Genomic DNA, 21,278 nt, shown 5'->3' on the forward strand with positions numbered 1-21,278 from the left:
CCCCCCCCCCCCGCCATCTGGTTAACTCTGGTGCTATCTGCCCTTGCTAAATCTGACTGAAACCTGTCCTTCCTGAGATCCTGGTTGTGTCAGAACTCCTCAGAGTCAAGCTGTTTCTGGGATCCTGGGCTTGTTAGATCACCTGGGAGTGTGGCTTTCTCTGTGTGTTGTGGGACTGACTGCAGAGCTTGCACCCAAGGTCTGCTCAGAACACTAACCCAGACAGACCGGAAGGAACTCGAGTCACTGGGCTGGCCCCGTTCCTGTGTGCCTGGTCCCGTTGGTCCCAGTTACTCCCAGTGTTGGGACAGATGTTGGTTTCTGCTTACCTCTGATCCTGGGTGTGTCAGAGCACCTGGGAGTGGAGCTTCCTCTGGGTGTTGTGGGCAACATGGCTGCTTTCTACAAACTAAATTCACCTGCATTGTTTGGGATTAAAGCTGTGTGTATAAGGGTGTGTCTATTTCACCTAGATCATTCTGTAATCCAGAGCATGTATGCATTCCAGCCAAATCACCTGAGGGTTTTATTTTTTCTTTTAACATAAAAACAAAAGCCTTGCCTCATTTTTTGGGGAAAGTTCTCTGCAGAGGGATGTACAGAGGACCAGGAAATCAGTTATAATCTAGGCTGAGTAGAAAGTGCCCTCTAAGTTCAGAGTGGGAAAGGGTTGTGTAGACACCTACAGTCAGCCAGTGTGACTAGGGTAGAATGTAGCCGCCAGCCTTGTTCACAGCTCTATTCTCTTCCCATAGGTAGATCACTTGGATAAGAATGGACAGTGCGCTTTGGTTCATGCTGCTCTGCGAGGTCATCTAGAGGTTGTCAAGTTTCTGATTCAGTGTGACTGGACAATGGCTGGCCAGCAGCAAGGAGTGTTTAAGAAGAGCCACGCCATCCAGCAGGCACTCATTGCTGCAGCTAGCATGGGTTACACAGAGGTAAGAAAAAAAAAAAGGATAGGATTTTTTCCCCCAAATTTTGTATTAAAGAACCTAAGAAACTGTGGGGGAAAGACTTGAATGCTACAAAATTGCCAGCCAAATTGGTGAAAAATTTTTAATCATTATTGTGATGAATAGGGGACTAAACTCCACAAAACAGTACTCTAATACTACAGTACCTAGAATTATGTATGTGGAACAAACTTAAGAGTCAGAAAGGAGTTTGGAAATTCTCACAGCTTCTCCCACACTTTCTGTGACACTAAGACACAGAGGACTTACTGACCTGTGGACATACTGTCGGACATCGTGGGACAGGAAGGATGCAACCCACAGAACCTCAGAATGGTTGATTTGGTCCAAGATTGTACAGTTTTATTACTGCCTTAGAACCCTGGTTTTCATCCATAAAGTTACAGAAGTCTTCTTACAAGATTGCTATGAAGGATGCTCTAAATAACACCATACAGATGGCATTTTCTACATTACTAATAAGTGTGCAAATTCATGGACTTGGTAGTATTCTGTAAAATGTTAAGTAACTGACAATGAGGGAAGGAAAAGAATGTAACCAGGGAGCAGGTACATACCTGCTTATGCTTATTATAAATTTTACTAATCTAAGGAATGGGTTACACAGTGGCAAACGGTGTTATCATTTGAAAGGTTAACTGAATGTTGGCTTTGGCCAAATTTCAATCTGTAGCAATCTGTGGTTGCAACCTAACTATGATGTAACAAGTAGAATTTCATCTAATTTGCTCTTTTTCTCAGTAATTTTACTGCCATTGAATCTGATATTCAATTTACTGTTAACTGCCTTTCATCTGTATGTAAACTCTACTGGTTAAAATGAAACACATTTCTGGTTTAGCTTTAAGTCAAACATTGATTTATAAAGTTTGTAACTATTGCTACTGTGGCTGACTTCAAGCTGCCAGTGTTCTATCAGTCAATATGGAGGTGGGAAAAAATGCACAGTAGCACACATGACAGTGTTTCATCCATACAGATGCAATAAATAATAATAACCTCAAGAGCACAGATGACAATAATAGGGCATAGTTAACTAACTCAGAAATTTTAAGAGTTGAGGGTTTTTTTGTTTGGGTTTGTTTTTTTTTGTTTTTTTGTTTGTTTTTTTTTTGTTTTTTTGTTTTTTTTTGTGTGGTGTTGAGATCAAATCCAGGATCTCACACATTCTAGGTAGGTACTCTTACCAATGAGCTCCAGCCTATAGTAAGGTATTTTTTTTTTCATATGCTTTCTTTATTATTCAAGTTTGAATAGGTGACTGGCTTTGTTTAACAGCTCATAAACTGGTATGGTAGTGGTACACACCTTTAGTTCCAGCATTTAGGAGGTAGAGACAGGTAGATCTCTGAGTTCAAGGCCAGCCTGGTCTACAGAGTGAGTTCCAGGACAGCCAGGGCTTCACAGAGAAACCCTGTCAGGGCTGGGGGATAAAGACAGCTTGCTGAAACTTATAGAACCAGCTCTCGTGGGTCTCTACTCTGGAGCCCATCTCACTGCAAGGGATGCGCAATGACGCAGCAGTCCTCTCAGCCTGTGTTAGGTGGCACCAAGTGAATATGAAGCAAAACTGAAGTTTGTATTGTCTGTGGAAAGTCCCTTAACTTCTGATACAATCAGATTCCTAGAGACAGCTGTCACTTTTGTTTGTGGTTTGCAGTCAGTCATTCTCCCTCCCAGGCAGTCCTCATACTTCTGAGAGGAAACAAGAAAACAATTACTTTAAGGAAGTATAGACCTCAGCTTTCTCCACATTTCTTTCCTGTGTGCTTGTTGGCATCAGACAAGAGATTGTGTCATTGGCTTAAATAAAAATAGGTAGTTTTTAAATCAAACGATATATGGAGTATGTTAAATAAAAACATGTAAACTATCTGATAGGACAGCTTTCTATAAGAATGGTTTTGGTTTTCTTTTGTAAGGCAAACAGTACTGATTTTTTTTGTATGTAAGAAATTTAGTGAAAGGATTTTCTTGCAATGCTCCCAGGTCAGTGCCAGCAGCATAGCTTTTCACCTGCAGTATGAGCTGACATGACTTCTTGTTTCAGATTGTCTCCTACCTACTTGATCTTCCAGAAAAAGATGAAGAGGAAGTAGAACGAGCACAAATCAACAGTTTTGACAGTCTCTGGGGAGAGACAGGTACTTCTCTGGGACATTGCTGTCTTCTCTGCTGGTGTGTTATATCCATGTTGACTTTCTGGATCTCTCATACTGTTATTTTGAGTCTGGCATACTTCAGCACTCTATCTTAAGACTTTTGTATTAGAGGCCAGTTCAGCCCAAGTGAAAAATTAGGCAGTTTTTCTCTTTCAGCCCACTTTCCCTTTGGATTCTCCACCATTACCACTTTTTAAAAACATCACCACTCTTGTTTCAGATATTTCCTTACAGTATGGCAAACAAAGCAGAAAACAGTTGAGGCCTTCCGTTTGTTTGCATGACCCTTACACTACCTCCCTTTCCTTTCTTTCCAGCTGTCCCACCTACAGCTGTTAACTGGGAAAGTCCTGCTTCCATCCCATCTCTGGCCTAGCTAGTTATCATTCTGGTTATCTAGCTCTGTTAAGCTTTATATTGTGACTACCTGGGCTAATCTAATTCTTCGGGGTCTATAGCAAAGCATTTTCTGTCATTTGGTCCTTACTTCATCAGCAGTAGCTCTTCCTCCTGGTTGATGCAGAAAATGAATGCAATCTTTCCTCTAAGACTAGACTGGAGCATCTGGAGAAACATAGTAACCTCTGATGTGTTTTCATGAAACTGGGGCAGAAAACAGTAGGGCAACCACAGATTGCCAGAGAAAGGCACTACTATTGAGAAGGTAAATGTGTGTAGCATGTTTCACTAAACAAGGGTACACATTTGGTAAAGGTGAGAATGTTGTTAAAAAATTAGATAAAATTGAATATATCTAACATTTATAACAACTTGTTGAATTCTTTTCTTTCTTCCTCTGCTGAAATGTGCATAGGCTTCATGACTTATTTGACATGTGTAATGGTCCAGAGCTCAGGAATTTCCTTCTCAACAATTTTTCCCTTTGTAAAAGCCAAAGAGAGCAGATGCCAGGCAGCTGCAGCTTAAGAGCCCGTGATAGATTAAAGAAAAATGTGCAGCTGTTGTCCTTGGAACCCCATCCTCAGAGAAGTCAGAGGAAGGTGACCTAAAATTGCAAAAGGAACATGTTGGTTTACCTCTCCCATCAGGGAACTCTTCTCAATATAACATTGCTATACCTCCTGATACAGCCTTCTAACCAAAGGCATGAGAATAGGAAGGGGCCAAAAATGCCATGATCCAGTGGTCACAGTGGGTAGAAATTACAAGACCAGTACTCATAGTGGACAGCATCAAACTAGTGCTATACTTCATAGAAATCCTTAGATTCAGAAAATGTATAAACTATGGCTGGTGAGATGGCTCACTGGGTAAAAGCCACTGCCATACGAGTATGAGAACCTGAGTTTAGAGTTGAACATGGTAAAATCCCCAGTGTCCACAGGAAAGTACCCACATAAAAGCATGGCAGCATCTGTCTGTATCTCTACACTCCTATACTGAGAGAATGGAGTCAGGTAGGTGCAGGGGCTCTTGACTGGCCAGCCTCACCAACAAGCTGCAGGTTCAGGGAAGAGTTCCTGTCTCAAACTAAGTAGAAAGTAATGAAGGAGGACACCCAAGACATCAACCTCTGTCCTCTAAACATGTGTGCATGGATAAATGCATCCATACACACACACACACACAAATGAGGGGCTTAATTTTTATTGAATATGAATTTCTTGTTTAAATAAAGCTTTATGGACTGGCTCAAGGTTAAGGCACTTACTGCCAGCCATACTGACCTGAACTTAATTCTCTGAACCCACATGATAGAAGGAGAAGACCAGCTCCTAAGATACCCTTTGACCTCTCTACATGCTCATTGTATTATGTATACAAATATATAAAAAAGAATAAATTTTATACTCAGAATTTAAAAATATTTCATACTTAAAAGCACATAAACTTTTATTACTGTGCCATCTCAAAAATTTTAAAAATCAAAATTTTATGTCAGAATCATATTATATTTAACTTGATATTTACACTCAATTTTACTATTAAAAACAATGAAAAATATACTTTGGAACAAAATAAAATTTCTGGATCTATAAAAAATTACTTGAGCCGGGCAGTGGTAGTGCACGCCTTTAATCCCAGCACGTGGGAGGCAGGCGGATTTGTGAGTTCGAGGCCAGCCTGGTCTACAGAGTGAGTTCCAGGACAGCCAGGGCTACACAGAGAAACCCGGTCTCAGAAAACCAAAAAAGAAAAAGAAAAAAAAAATTACTTGAGGCAAGGCATGGTTGAATACAGAGGCAGGTACAGGAAGATTATTGTGCCTGATCTGCATAGCAAGTTCCAGGCTAGCCACAGCTGTGTAGCAACACTCTTTATCAAAATAAAGTTATTTGATTTCAGAGATTTGTTTTTGAGAAGACCATTGTCTTGGCTGTGTGAAAAGGCCCTACAGCTTGGACCTGAGCTTGCTTAGCAGTGGTGAGGCGTGGACCTGAGCTTGCTTAGCAGTGGTGAGGCGTGGACCTGAGCTTGCTTAGCAGTGGTGAGGCGTGGACCTGAGCTTGCTTCTTTACCTGCAGTGCTTTGCACTAGGGCTGCATGCTTCTTTCTGATTTATAGCACATAGTTTAAAATGCAGAATGACCCATTGCATTGAGTTATTTGCTTCAATGGCAAATGTGAGGGGCGTGACAGGGGGTGATATATGTTTGTTTTTGAGCTGGTGGAAGTCTCATCTGCAACCTTGATCTAAAGGACAGAAACTTTTACCTAGGGAAAATACAGTGGTCACAGTTTTACAACTCTCTATGCCACTTTACTGTAATTAAAGCCAAAGCACCACTAACAAAAAGAATAATAATTGACAAAGTTTCTGTCAATTGCACTAACACAAGTTCTTTCCTCTCACAACAGTCTTAAGTCACATCCCAGCTTCAGAGATGTTTAAGGTGGGGAGCAGTGAATCTATAATCAGTGTAACACATCGTAGAATATAATAAAATAGTACTAAGATATAATATTTGCACATCGAATTTCCTAAATCAGATCATAAAGTATCCTTAGTGCTTTTGTCTTCCTTTGGCAGCCTCTTTAATCCCCCTGAGTCATCATCTTCTTATGTCTAGCCTGCACCAAATGGCTAGCTATATCAGATCCAAACACCATTAAAAAGGAAAGACTTGTAACCATTATCTTTTATGCCACTTGCAAAACCAAAACCTTTTCCACTTCCATCTCACAGGGCTGTCCCAGACTTCTTAGGAAGCAATACAGCAGCAGCAGAAAGGGGACATATCACTTTGCCCCGCTCACTCTGCACAGGCATAAACCAGGGCCAGCCGCTTAGAGCCCCTGGCAGCTGGAGAGGCAGAGTGCACAGAATAAGATTCCCATACTTTGTGTCTGTGTCATCTTTGGCCAAGATTATTGCAGCGGTCTACTTGCTGATCTTCCTCACTCTCTCCCTTCTTCTCTGAATTGTGTTCTAGAGAATAGCCAAAGAGGGATGTTTTACATCAGAGTCTAATGTCACTTTTCTACTTACCAACCTTTGTTTACTAGTTGTACAACTACATTATTTTTTCTTTTTTTTTTTTTTTTTTTTTTTTTTTGTTTTGTTTTGGTTTTGGTTTTTTGTTTTATTTTTCTAGACAGTGTTCCTCTGTATAACAGCTCTGGCTGGCTTGAAACTTGCTCTGTAGACCAAGCTGGCCTCAAACTCAGAGATTTGCCTGCCTCTGCCTCCTGTGTGTGAGATTAAAAGGTATGTACCTCAACCACCCAGCTCAACTAAGTACAGCACAAGGCCAGTCATGACCTCCAGGTTCAACTCTTGCTGTCTTCTCTGGTAATTCTAGTAACAGCAAGCATGCATTGTTTCCCATCTCAGTGCCTTTCTACACACCTTTGTGTAGCCTTCCTTTTACCCTTACTTCTCTTTCATTCATACCACCCAGATTGCCCTCCCGCCACCCCATTTTCCCTAGTCAGCCAGGAGTTCGTTGAGAATAGAGAGCATGAAATAAATAGCTCCATTAATGTTTAACTGATGTTTTAGATGCAGTGATCATTGTCTCTCCAAACACCTTCCTCCATTGATCTTGGATGTTACAGTCCTTCAAGATGGAAAGAGATAAAAAGAATCTTTTGCTTTTCTGTATTCTGTTTAGTGTCCTTTGTGTCAACATTCCATCCAAGCTCTTTCCTCATCTCTGAGCTACAGCCTATCTGCCTCTTCAAGTACATACATATACACACAGACACAGTTACAGTTAATTCTCATACACATACAAACGCACACTCACACACAGGCATGCACTCATACACATACACACACACACACACATACACACACACCACAAACCATTTTTGTCAGATGCTGACCAACTAGGGTCAACAAATTCTGCTTCTGGTCTCTTGTGAAGTGATTTATTTCCTCCTCCTTCTCCTCCTCCTCCTCCTCTTCCTCCTCTTCCTCCTCCTCCTCCTCCTCTTCCTTCTCCTCCTCTTCTTCTCTTTCCTCTTCTTCCTCTTCCTCTTCTTCCTCGTTATCTATTTTTTCTGTTATGGTTTATGGACATGGCTTTACCTTAATCTCCTTTCAAGAACTCCTAGCAGCTTTTGATAAGACTTAAAATATACAGCCGAAGCAACTCCTTGGTCTTGGTCTTGATCCTGAACAGTGCAGGGTGCTTTCTACATAGTCACATTGTTCTGAGATGAGATTGGCCAGCTGTGTTCATGACCCTGTCTAGCTGTCATCTGAAGGCTGCTGCCAGATGACATCATAACCTAAACAATGGAGATTATACAACAGAACAAGGCCAAGTATAATATTAAAAGTGTGTTACCCAATAGAGAGAAAGAGGCCAACCAGAGTAATATAATTATTAGAGTAGACAGTGCCACTTTCCAGGCGAGCACTGTCTGTGAATAATATGTTCTGTGGACTGGCATCATTCCTGAAAGGCTTGGTTCTGAAATACTAGTCTATTTTCTTCAAAGTGCTATCAGTTTTGCTTTGTTTTAAGAAAAAGAATGTTCTTGGCCTGTACATACTTGGAAGTTTGCCACAACCATATAACTTAGTATTTTAAACAAAATATGGGAGTTAGACATTTTCCAAGTGGTTTATTTGAGGCACAGAGCATGTCTTAAGTTCTTAGCTACTCTTATGTTCAAATGCCTGTGCAAGCCTAACAACCTTTTAAACTGTTAAAACTATGCACTTGGAAGCCAGATGAGGTGGTGCACCAGGGAGGCAGAGGTGGGCGGATCTCTGAAAGTCTGAGACCAACCTGATTTACAGAGTGAGTTCCAGGACAGCCAGGGATATGAAGTGAGACTCTATCACACAGGAGCGGGAGGGGGGGGATGAAAAGTATGTATACACACACTTCCACTGCATTCAGTATGTGTATATATACACACACACAAACACTGAACATCTGAACAGTGCAGGGTGCTTTCTACATAGTCACATTGTTCTGAGATGAGATTGGCCAGCTAGCTGTGTTCATGACCCTGTCTAGCTGTCATCTGAAGGCTGCTGGATGACACTCATTCACTGCAGAGAGAACAACACTGTCCTCCTGTAACAAATTAAGCAGAAAAGCTAATGACAATATTTGCAAAATAAAATTGAATACATCTTCAAAAATTGCCACACATTACCTTATGAACCCATTTTACCCTTAAGGCAGGAAAACATTATTTGAAAACTTTGTGTGTGTCTGTGTGTGTGTGTGTGTGTGTGTGTGTGTGTGTGTGTTACAAGGAGTTTTAATTTTACATATGGCTCAGTTATAGATAAATTAGGCTAAACCCAAAGGCAAATGCCAGGCCAGCCAAATGGCTCAGTGAATAAGGCACTTGCTGATTAGCCTAATGACCTGAGTTTTGTCCTCAGTCCACATTTGTTTATATATACACCAAATAATTTAATGTAAATGTTTAAAATTCTATAATTTTTCAAGTGAAAAATTATAAGTGACCAATTGATTTGAATTTCACTAGCTTCTTTGATTAGAGTTCAACATTTGAAAACTAAAATATGTGCATCTGCCTAATAGTGTTTGATTTGTTATTAGAGTGTATGGCTGTGATGAAGGAAGGGCCTTCTGTCAGCCTGCTATATCAAGTTTTTCAAGTCAATTTGGAAGATGGGGAAACATCTATTCCCAATTTGTTTTTTTTTAACAAAATATAACTCCTACTATTTTCTAATAATTTTCTGTTTTCCTACCCTTTGTCCAGGCTTTAAAACATAAGGGCTAAGGAGGTAGCTTGGTAAAGTTCTATCCCACAAACATAGGACCTCTATTCAGATCCTCGTCACCCACATAAAAAATGGAACACAGTGGCATACATCTGCAATCCCAGCACTAGGGAAGCAGAGACAGGTGAAATTTAAGAGCTTGCTGGCCTCCAGTCTAGCTCTAGGTTCAGTGAGAGACCCTTTCTCAAAAAAAAAAAAAAAAAAAAAAAAATTCAAATGGAGAGTGTCTCAGTCACTATTCTATGAAGAGACACCATGACCATGGCAAGTCTTACAAAAGAAAGCATCTAATTGGAGGCTTGCTTACAGTTTCAGAGGGCGAGTCTGTTAACATGACAGGGAGTCTGATGGCAAGTATGGAGCCAGGACAGTAGCTGAGAGCTATATCCTGATCCACAAGCAGAAAGATTGAGCTTGGCATGGGCTTCTGAAACCTCTAAGCCTACCCCAGTGACACACTTCCTCCAGCAAGGACACACTCACTAATCCTTCTAATGTCAAAGAGCTCTACTCCTTGACGACTAAGCATTCAAACATAGAAGCCTATAGACATCATCTCATTCAAACCACAACAAAGAGTAACTAAGGAAGACACTCGGTGTCAGCCTCTGACAACCAACATACATGAGGGCACATCGACACATATACAGACACCATACACACAGAGAATGTATTTATTTTTAATTAAAACAACAGATTTCAGCTAGGTATGGTAGTATACACTTGTAATCCCAGCATTGGGGAGCTAAAAAGGAACAGAGTTCAAACCCAGCCTGGGATAGGTACATAGGAAGACCTACCTTACCTCCAAATAATAAACCTATGCATTTTAAATGTCATGGTTAAATAAATGTCTGTCTGTTACAAGATGGCCTATGTATTTCCAAACTATTCTTCCTATTTTACAATCAATGCAGAAAATACACACTTAGAATGTTGACTACACCAAAGATCATAAATAATGGACAATAATATAGAAAAAAATTAATGTCTTCCTCCTGCATATCCTTTATATTCACCTTATACTATAACTGTTAGAAAAAGAAAATCTGGGTGGTGTTGCATACCATCCCTGTAATCCCTGGCCAGGCAGTCAAGGTCATTCATTGGCCACAATGTGAGTCTGTGCTGTGTGAGACCTTTCCTAGACTCCTCCCCCAAATAAAGGAGGAAAGTTGTCTTTTTCACACCTGTTTTCTCATCTTTAAGACCATCTTACCTTGAACAATTCTGCCCCTCATGCTTGCAAACCTAGTTTTAAAAATTTATTATCTTAATTAGTTTAAAGGGAAATAGAAAATAAGTTGCCCAAAGCCTTCAATTACAGTTCCTGCCTTTGGTTCTTTAGGTTTGAGAGCACAGGAGTAGAGCTTAACCAAGACTTTTCCCAGCTGATTTTCTCTACAGAGTCACTCCTCTAGACTTCCTTCACACAGAGTGGTAGGTTGGTAACTAGATTGAGAACCTTAAAGAAGAGACACCTAGAACAGAGTAGACAATCTGAGTATAGGGAAAATGAAACCAAGTGAATTTGACTAAAGTGATTTTTCAGTGAATTCATTATTATGATTGGCCCCAGATAGTGTGAGCTCTTTTAAATGTCTTTATTATTTTTCTTCAAAAATAGCCTTTCTGGAAAAGGCAGCCAAAATTATTATTCTTGAAGGTAAAGTGATAACATTAATCAGACACACTAATTTACTGTGTTTGCATTAAACAAAGCATTTAGAAACACATTAATCCATGTTTAACATTGAAAACTAGAAAAAAAGAAGAGTGAGCCATCCTCAGTGTTTGCTATCTGCCTCTAGCCCTGACAGCTGCAGCCGGAAGGGGCAAGCTTGATGTGTGCCGTCTGCTTTTGGAGCAAGGGGCAGCAGTGGCCCAGCCAAACCGCAGAGGAGCAGTGCCTCTATTCAGCACTGTTCGCCAGGGCCATTGGCAGGTAAGTAGGGTGCTGCTTCCAGCCCTCTGTTAAGAATGATTCCAATGGAAAGAAGAGAAGCCACGCCGGGTTTCTCAGCAGTCATCAGGCGTGAGGACATGGGCCTTTGTTACTAATGTTCCACTTAGTTGAGAATGTAAGAAAGCAGTACTCTCCTGTGAGGTGGTATGCACCTTTAATCCAAGCACTCAGGAGGCAGAGGAAGGCTGATCTGCGCCAGTTCAAGACCAGCCTGGTCTACATAGTGAGCTCCAGGACAGCCAGGATAACATACGGAGACTCTTGTCTCAAGAAAAAGGGAGTTGGAGGAGAAATTAACACTCAAAACCATCATTGTGAGCTAGATTGATTTGCCCTGGTCATGGAACAATGTCAACCTCTATGCAATAGTATCTGTCAGATGACTGAGAGTTCACGTCTCAGCAGACCCTTTCAAACCAGTTACAGATATTTCAGACTGGCTGGAAGGAAACATGCTATGTGCAAACTCTAGTTACTCGATCCTTCCAGAGGCTTGAACTCTAGAGAAACCATTAATTTACACACTAAGATGGAAAAAGAAAGGACACTGATAATGATCTTTGAAAGCACTTAAATAGAAAAAAAAAAAAAGGCTCTAGAGACCAAACAGTGCTTAACAAAAGACACTGCTGTTCCCAGAAGCACTTTATTGTAGTCAGTTCAGTGGTAAGTGTGTATCGCTGCTGCAGGCTTGTAGCCTCCAGAGATGAGTAAACTGGAACGACATGGGCAGTTACTTGGGGTGGAACTTCCATTTGGTTTAGACTGTATCTTGTCTTTTTTTCTAACTTAATGTCTTAGTCACATGTTCAGAGGTGACTCCTCACTCATCTATCTCTAAGGGAGTTAAGATAGCAAATCACCTGCCGTTAGGGCTGTACAGAAAGTCATCAGTAGAGACTACAGTTGCTACAGTAGAGAGCTACTTACAGGGTGAACTCACCTCTGCAGCAAGTAGTTCACACTGTAGAGAGTGCATGCATGCATCATCTCAGCAGCTCTCCTTACAATAACCAGCCTGTTTGTCTGCACTTGCAGATTGTTGATCTTTTACTGACCCATGGAGCTGATGTCAACATGGCAGACAAGCAGGGTCGTACTCCCCTGATGATGGCTGCTTCTGAAGGCCATCTAGGAACTGTGGACTTCTTACTAGCACAAGGTAAGCCCTGAGAATAGAAATAGAGCCATGAATAGAGCCTGTAAGAATCAATTTAACTCCAGGCAATCAGGACATGTTAAGAATGATATTACTAATTCAGTTGATTAGAAAATGCAAAGCTGGGCTGAAGAGAGGGATCAGCTGTTAAGAGCACTGACTGCTCTTCCAGAGGTCCTGAGTTCAATTCCTAGCAACCACATGGTGGCTCATAACCATCTGTAATGAAATCTGATGCCCTCTTCTGGTGTGTCTGAAGACAGCTACAGTGTACTCACATATGTAAAATAGATAAATAGATCTTTTTTTTTTTTAAACTTCCCAGATCTCCATCAGAGCTAGGAGGAATGGAATTCTTTTTTTTTAACTTTTTTTTTAAGTAACTTTATTATTATTATTATTATTATTATTATTATTATTATTACATGCATACACTGTAGCTGTCTTCAGACGCACCAGAAGAGGGCGTCTGATCTCATTACGGGTGGTTGTTAGCCACCATATGGCTGCTGGGATTTGAACTCAGAACCTTTTGAAGAACAGCCAGCGCACCTACCCGCTGAGCCATCTCACCAGCCCCAATAAATAGATCTTTTTTTAAAAAAAAAGAAGAAAAGAAAAGAAAATGCAAAGCCAGATGCTCCTGATCTGTTTTTTATTTTTCTCCTCCAGTTTTTTAAAATAAGATTCCAGGCTGGCCTTGAACTCACAACATTTGTTTCTTGCCTCAATCACCTAAGTATACTTGGTAGTCTCTTGTGTGCAGTGTGTGTGTGTGTGTGTGTGTGTGTGTGTGTGTGTGTGTGATGTATGTGTGTGTGTTATATGTACATTTGAATGGGCATATGTTTCATCACTATGTAGACCAGACTGAGGTGATCCTCCTGTCTTAGCTTCCAGAGAGCACAGTTTACAGGTGTACCTCATCACCCCCAGCCTGCCCACTTACACACCGGGGAGTTCTAACTCTCTTTTTTCTTTATAGCCTGAGGGATTGTTATGAAATCAATACATTCTGAACTCTTTCTTTCAAATCAGTAATCTCCAGACTTTATTTGTTTTTATGTATACCCATCTATCTTAAATATCCATCTACTTTAGGGGCTGATTTGCCGTTGCTGCTGCTGGTGGTGGTGGTGGGGTGGGACTAAGGTTGGGAGTGGTATGGTGTCTTTACTATGTAGTCCTGGCTGACCTGGAACTTGCTTGGTAGACCAAACTCACACAGATCCACCTGCCTCTGCCTCCTAAGTATTGGGATTAAAGGTATGCTCCAACACACCAGGCAAAGCTTCATATCAGTTTGTCAGCCCACACAGATACCATTTTTTTCTAGAACCCAAAGGAGGTAAAGGGCAGTTAAGACACTTGCTAGCAATGAGACCCTCTTTGGAGAATTAGGATATTGCTATTGAGCTATCATAATAAATTCCTTGTGGCACTTTCCAGCATACTCACACCCTTGGTAAGTGGGAAACTGTGCTTTTTCCCTACAGGTGCACAATGGTAAATTATTTCAGCCTCCTGCTGATGGCTCTAAGCTCAGCCACCTATGCAGTAGTGGTGTGACAGACACCGCCAGAGGCTCATTTCTAGTAGCACTGCAGCGCCATCTAGTGGGGTTTTGGATTTGGATCAAGAAGTGGGTAGAAAGTGATTGAAACTGTGACACCATTCCAGTTAGCCTTCGCTGTTAATAAACCAACCTTAAGTCTATATAATTATCCACATGCAGATGCGCTTTCCTTTAAGGGAACCAGCCTTCTGAAGAACTGTGCAGACCTGAACAACCAAAGATAGTTTAATAGGAAGACTGGCTTCTCCGAAGAGACTTGCTGTGGCTTTAGCTCTATCTTTTCTTTTCCTTTTTTCTTTTCTTTGTGTGTGTGTGTGTGTGTGTGTGTGTGTGTGTGTGTGTGTGTGTTTGGAGACAGGGTTTCTCTGGCTGTCCCGGAACTCAATCTGTAGACCAGGCTGGCCTCAAACTCAGAAATCTGCCTGCCTTTGCCTCCCAAGTACTGGGATTAAAGGCGTGGGCCACCACTGCCCAGCTAGCTGTATCTTTTCAAGAAAGATTTGTTTCCACAACATGAGACTCAGAAGGTGGCTAGAGTCAAGAATTGAGCTTGCAGGGTACAGTGACTGTAGCTCTTGCCTCCATGGTTCAAGTTGCCAAACAAGTCTGACTTCATGTCTATCTTCATTTCTGCTAGAGGAGGGGAGCAGCCCTCAGAGGGAACAGACCTGGGTTCTTAAGACATGGAGCAGAGCAACAAACTATATCCAACAGAAGAGGCAGGGCCTCTTCAGCACTGATGGCCTTAGATGACTACTGTGTGTGCTGCATGCCAGTAGACATTCATTAGGCATAGATGACAGAACTTTGTTCTCCCTTACCCATGGTCTTTGAACCTTTTGTGTTTTCTTTTTTTGTTTTGTTTTTCATTTAAGTGAGTTTTCACAAAGTTTAAACTACATTTTTTGCAGAACATTGTAGAATAGAAACTCTCAAGTGATTTTAATTTTTTTAAGTAATCTGTAATTTAGAGGCTGGTAATACAGTTTAGCTGGCTGAGTGCTTGTCTAGCATATACAAGGCTTCAGGTTTAGTTCTAGTACCACAGAAACTGGACTGCACACACCTATAATCACAGCACTCAGCAGATGGAGATGTGACTCAGACAGGCCTTGAATTCACTGTGTAGTCCAAACTACCCTCAAACTCATGATTTTTCCTTCTTACTTCTACCTACTTTGGGGATTACTGGTATATGTCACCATGGCCAGCCAAGATCAATCTTAAAATGAAAAAAATCTAGAAGTAAAAGCTATTCTTCCACAGCATATATACTTTAAATATCAGTATTCCTTTCGGCTACAAACTTTTGTGTCCTCAGTTCTGTTAAAACAGGACTCTCACTCTCTCTTTTAGGTGCCTCCATCGCCCTGATGGACAAAGAAGGGCTGACAGCCCTCAGCTGGGCTTGTCTGAAGGGCCATCTCTCAGTAGTTCGCTCTCTAGTGGATAATGGAGCTGCTACAGACCATGCAGACAAGAATGGCCGTACCCCACTGGACCTGGCAGCTTTCTATGGCGATGCTGAGGTGGTAAGTACCTATAAACAGGCCTCAGGAGAGAAAGGATGGCCGTGCTATCCACCAAGAGTGCTGTCTAGGATCAAATGTGAAGTACTGTGTTGATGGTTCTCACATAGACTCTTCGGAAAACAGAATATACAAACAGTATTCAAAAGCAAGAATATCGCTATGGCCTGAAATTAGATAGATAGATAGATAGATAGATAGATAGATAGATAGATAGATAGATAGATAGCCTGGTTCAGACAAGCAGTTTGAAAGAGGCAAGTATCCATTGTGCCTGTATGTTCCTTTCCTAGGTCCAGTTCCTGGTGGATCACGGGGCCATGATTGAGCATGTTGACTACAGTGGGATGCGTCCTTTGGATAGGGCAGTGGGTTGCAGGAACACATCTGTTGTAGTAACTCTACTGAAGAAAGGAGCCAAAATAGGTAAGAGAAAGAGAGATGATACTGACCATCTGTTCCCAGGGGCCAGTGGTCTGGCTTTCCTGGGTTTTTTGGAGTTAATGTATATAGTTTTCCCTCTGCCCTGGTCCAATTACTGCCCAAGTGGAGGAAAGGCTACTGGCCCAGAGAGAGTATCATCTGAGCCATAGTCATGAAACCCTGTATTCAGAGTCACATGACTCTCTACCCTGCCCTTTGTAGCTTTAGCCAGGAGGCTGCGCTGAGCTTATGCACATCTTGGTGCTGCCTGTGCACTATCCCCACCCTTGAGCATCCTGGCTCCCTGCAGCGCCATAAGCCTTTGCTTTCCTTTGCTCTCCTCGCTTCACTCTTCGGCCCTGCTGCTCTCCAGCTGCTCCCCCACCCGCACACTGTAGACAGGGTTGCTGATGTGCTGGCTTTTGCTGCCTGCCTCTCACTGCTGCTTTTCCTTCTTTTTTTTTTTTTCTTTTTTTTTTTTCACCTTCATCCATTTTTTTTTTCCTTTCCTACAACTTTTTGTTTTCTCCTTTCTTTGAAGGTTGTCAGACGTTACCGAGTCGCCCACGAGGTATATTTCACCGCTGTCAGCATCAGGCGTGGTCTGATGGCTTGGTCAGCTTTGCCTTCTCCTCTTTGATTTAGCCTGCATGAGTTCCCTACACCTCTAATCTTTTAATTTACTTCACCTTGAAAGAAGATTTTTTTAATGACTGTTGCAGAGAATAACTTGAACTTTTTGATAACTAACCCTGAAGAGCTTAGTTGGTAAATAATCCAGTCATCTGTAAACTAATCAATTTAACTTTATTCTTTCCTTTTGTGAGTGAAGTAGTCTTCTTAATGTTTGTTTTATATCTGTTGACACTAAAATTACGCCCCTGGTTCCAAGTGAATCCCAGGGAGTCCTCTTTGGTACTTAGCTCCGAGGAACCATTAGAGTGCTTAAGGAGGGTCCCCTTCTACAGAATGCACACTTCAAAATTGAGTCTGTGTGGGAGTTTGCCATCTCAGACAGAAAATAAATTATTCTTTTTTGGCTTTTTCAAATCTCCTGGTATCCTTTAATATAAACCCTTTCTTCCAACTTCCTGATTTAAAATAATTTCAGACTAAGCCATTCCGTGCTCATGTGTACCACACAGGCGTTCCTGCTGACTGTGGCACAAGCTTGGACACTTCAGATATTCTTATTTTAAGGTGAATACAAACAAAATCAAACGCAGCTTCTTGGCAATGGGAGTCAATAAGACACTCCCAGGCCTAAAAGATGAGGTAATTATTATGGAGCAAGTTGTTCTCTCAGCAGAAATTCCCCAGGATATTTTTTTCCACCCAGCTTCCTATCACCTTACATTGTATGAGTTCTTTACCCATCATGCATCCTGTACACTACAGGTCCAGCCACATGGGCGATGGCCACCTCCAAACCAGACATCATGATCATCCTGTTGAGCAAGCTGATGGAAGAGGGGGACATGTTTTATAAGGTGAGGGCGGGAGGAACTTTGTACATGTAGAATCTTGAAAACTTGAAAGTTTTCATTCCTTTCTGTAGAGGCAAAGAAACCATTCCCTGGTCCTGGGCTCCTAATTTAGGGGTCCTGAGTTGTTTGCTTTCCTGATAAGAGAGCAAAAACATTCTTGTTTTAGCTGGTCAGTTACAGTTCAGTAACAGGTTTTTCTCAGAATCTTCTAAGTGAGGAACTCACAGGGCAATTAAAAGCAAACTTATATAATATTGGTATTTCCAGTTTCATTGACCTTAGTTTTCATACATAGTAGCACATTCCTGTAAACCCAGCACTTTGGAGATGGGAGAAGGAGAATATCAGGAACTTAAGGTCCTGTTTGTTTCTAGAACAAATTTTAAGGCAGCCTGGGGAAAAAAGTTAGTAATAACAATAGCATTTTAAATAAGATAAACAGTGATTATTATGCATTTGCTTAAAGTTACTCCCTGGGTGACAGTCTTTAAGGGATAGTTTATCCTTAATAAACACTGGATCAGAAGGAAATCCATAGGGTATTCCATGTCAGTCTCCTCACAGTGTTTCAGTTCACTGGGTCATCCCTGAAGGTAAATAACTCCAATCCAGTTTTTAGCAGCAGACATCCTTGAGATATACAGATCTAAAAGATGATAAAATTACTAATTACTATACGGCTCTTTGTTTTACAAATATATAAGGTCCTAAGCAGAATTCTAGTTCCTAGGCATCCCTAGAGTACATCATGATTATCATGGCTTGTAGGAATCTTGAACCTTGATCCAAACTTAATCATATAAATTCTAAGATCTTTATTACTGTAGGGATCATATTTATGGACCATTATGTCATTCTCAATAATATAAACTTGGCACAATGTAACTTCTGCTATCCCAGGGCAAGGATTCTTGGCTCCTAATGTAAATTGTCACTTCCCATAATTCTCCCTTGGAATATTCTACACTTCTCCTGATTAAAAGATGATGAAAGGTAAAGAACTGATGCTACTTGGAGATGTAGCTCTACAGAGGAAGAGTTCAGGTGACCACAGGAGCTACCACCTGGATCTTTCTGCACTTTATATACAGCCTTCCAGATGCAAAGTATAAAAGCAGTTCAGTGTTTCTGCAGAGGATCCTGAAGTTGGTCAGATTTATTTCATCTAGAGGGAATGGTCTACAAAGTGAGACTCATAAATTCCAAGCTTCTCTTCTCATCGGCCACCTTACCTCCTACCTGATCACAAATACTGTGAATTGACACAGTTTTCTCCACTATGTTAGAGACCATTCTAGGTCCTGCATACTTCCTGAGGAAGAGAATTAACTCTTCTGTGGGGCTGCAAGGTAGAACATCAGAGAGAAGCCACATAAGCCATAACCTAGGGAGAACCTCTCACTGTGGAGTGTTGTGACCAGGAAGTTTATGTGTCTTGAGGAGAGCTGTACATGAAAAGAAGGAACTTCCCAGTGAGCAAGGTCAGCCCTTGAGAACAGAAACTGTTATTTGCATTTGCCAAGATTTTGTTTCTTTGGCTTGTGATTTTAGATGTCCCTTCAACCTTCCCATTGTTATCAAGTAAGTTTCTTACAGAAAAGACTAGATTTCTGCTTTCAGCACCAAGGGACTTTAACCTTTAAGAGCAGGTAGGAACTAGAGACAAGCTCTCCTCAGCCACTCAGCAAACCAACACTGTGCTCTTCATTTGTACCCATTAGAAAGGTAAAGTAAAGGAAGCTGCCCAGCGCTACCAGTATGCCCTGAAGAAATTCCCTAGAGAAGGGTTTGGTGAGGACTTGAAAACCTTCCGGGAGCTAAAAGTATCTCTCCTCCTCAACCTCTCTCGATGTCGCAGGAAAATGAACGTAAGTCCTTTAATCCCCACTCTTTCTGCAGTGCTGGAAATTGAAAGTTCCTGCCACTTACTGCCTTACTACTAGGCCCTAAAATCCTGCCCCATTTGGAACCTGGTTGTCCTTCACAGAACACTGACATTTGCAATTGAAATAAATCCACAAGTACAAATTTCTCAGGCTCTAGAAAAGCTAGTTCTCAGTGGGAAGTCTGTGGCATTCTGCAGTGTCATAATCCCCACTGAAGTGACTGGAACACTGTCGTCTCCACACATACCCTCCAGCCATTCTCACCAGAGTTTCAGCTGCATTTAGGTGGAAACTTCATTCTTTCTCGTGTGCTCCCTAGTCAGGTGCCAAAGAGTGGGATTAAGCCTCAGGGCTGTGGACTTCAAGGTTAATTTCTAAGGTGACTCTTGACCTTTACACCTCTTCCCTGGCCTTTGTATCACAGTATGTCACCCCCCTTCTTGCTTGGATGAAATCTTAAAATTCCTTCTGGGTCTCTATCACCCCCCTAGTTGTCCTTGGCTCTTCTCCATTCTTTGCAAGGTATAGTTACAGCCAGTGCTTCTTTGTCATGCAGACATTCCTGAGCTGAGAAAAATCTCAGACACTCTTACAAACATGACAGTCGCTGACATCCAATAGAGGTTTCACAATCCCTCAGGAGATAGAAGTAATCCAAACCAAGCAGCAAGTTTTGATCAGTGAGATAGTTCAAGAGTAACTTGTCCAGAAGGGAGGTTCTGGCTGCAGGGAAAGAGGATCTGCTCTCAAGTCCAGAAAGATTGATGTATGTAACTTCTGCATCATTGACTCCAGCCCTGAAACCTGACAGTGAAAGAGCCCTGGGATAGGCTTGGCCATCTCAGAGGACACAGTTCTGCCTTCAGAGGCAAAAAGGAGTGGGGGCAGGGAAGAGATACCTTTGGGTGGAGGTGTAAGTGTGGAAGGTATTGGGGGCGCAATAGTGAAGTCCTTCCTCAGGTTCTCACATGAACAATGGAATCAGTCCCATAGGTCTCTGTGGCCCTCCCCTGAGAATGAAGCAAAGCTTAGCAGTAAGTGCCAGTCTTCTGGTTTCTTTTTTTCCTAGCCATTAATTGGCTTTTAAAAATATGCTTTGGGTATATAGCTCAGTGATAAGATTCTTGCTTAACATGCACAAGGCCCCCCTGTAGGTTTATAGCACCAAGGACAAAGACTTGTTCTACTCTCCTATTCTTAGAAACAATGGTTATCTCTCAAATAAGTAAAGGGAGAGGTAGGAAACAAGAGAGATAGAAAATAGTCCATACCATTTCCATACAAAACCAGTAATTACCTCCTGTGAGCTAACACTACACTAAGCACCAGGAGTCCCTGACCCTCAGGAGACAATTTCTTCTGATGAGCCCAAGACCTTTCTTCTTATACCCTGTTTTTTGCCTTAGGAACTATGAATATAATCCTGCTCTACTATGATTCTGACATTTAAAGAAGAGAAAACCCTAAGCCAAATATGGTGGCATGTATCTGTAATGCCAGTGCATTTGAGACAGAAGCAGGAAGATTAGGGGTTCTAGGCTAGCTTGGGGTACATAGCAAAACTATGTCTCAAAAAATAGAACCACCCTTAGTGAAAACTAAAACCTTTCACTTTAACTTAGTATTTAAGGAGATCTTAAAGACCACAGGTGTTGCCTGTTCAATATTATATGCTTCAGACCCTATTCCTGGGGGTTGTCAAGGTAACACCAGTAGTTCTGAGACTGAGTTTCTCCAGGATGTCTCCAGGACAGCACAACCAGTCATACCCAGAGTCTACTTGTTTCTTTATCTATTTTTTAATAGATAGGAGAAGGAACAAGCCAGAGAAGTATCTGTGAAATATGAAGAATATTCATGTAGTATGGGGACCTACTATATGTCTAGTATGCATAGCACTTAAATGTTGTATTATGCTTAATCTTACCA

The 21,278-nt window shown here is 41.5% G+C and overlaps 1 protein-coding gene across 7 annotated transcripts in view; it reads left to right on the forward strand.

Moving 5' to 3' along the window:
* Window positions 1-21,278, forward strand: part of Tanc2 (tetratricopeptide repeat, ankyrin repeat and coiled-coil containing 2) — a 320,134-nt gene that overhangs the window by 288,955 nt on the left and 9,901 nt on the right. For 5 of the 7 annotated variants that reach the window (XM_031355012.1, XM_031355008.1, XM_031355010.1 and 2 more), the window contains 9 exons: window positions 756-941; window positions 3,028-3,121; window positions 11,135-11,268; window positions 12,328-12,451; window positions 15,381-15,556; window positions 15,847-15,979; window positions 16,518-16,547; window positions 17,375-17,466; window positions 19,185-19,331. In XM_031355012.1, the coding sequence (XP_031210872.1) occupies window positions 756-941; window positions 3,028-3,121; window positions 11,135-11,268; window positions 12,328-12,451; window positions 15,381-15,556; window positions 15,847-15,979; window positions 16,518-16,547; window positions 17,375-17,466; window positions 19,185-19,331 (1,116 nt within the window). The remainder of the gene's footprint in view (window positions 1-755; window positions 942-3,027; window positions 3,122-11,134; window positions 11,269-12,327; window positions 12,452-15,380; window positions 15,557-15,846; window positions 15,980-16,517; window positions 16,548-17,374; window positions 17,467-19,184; window positions 19,332-21,278) is intronic. The other 2 variants (XM_031355013.1, XM_031355009.1) reach the window with 1 other exon arrangement.

Source organism: Mastomys coucha, unplaced genomic scaffold (genome assembly GCF_008632895.1).
Source record: "Mastomys coucha isolate ucsf_1 unplaced genomic scaffold, UCSF_Mcou_1 pScaffold5, whole genome shotgun sequence".
Classification (NCBI taxonomy): domain Eukaryota; kingdom Metazoa; phylum Chordata; class Mammalia; order Rodentia; family Muridae; genus Mastomys; species Mastomys coucha.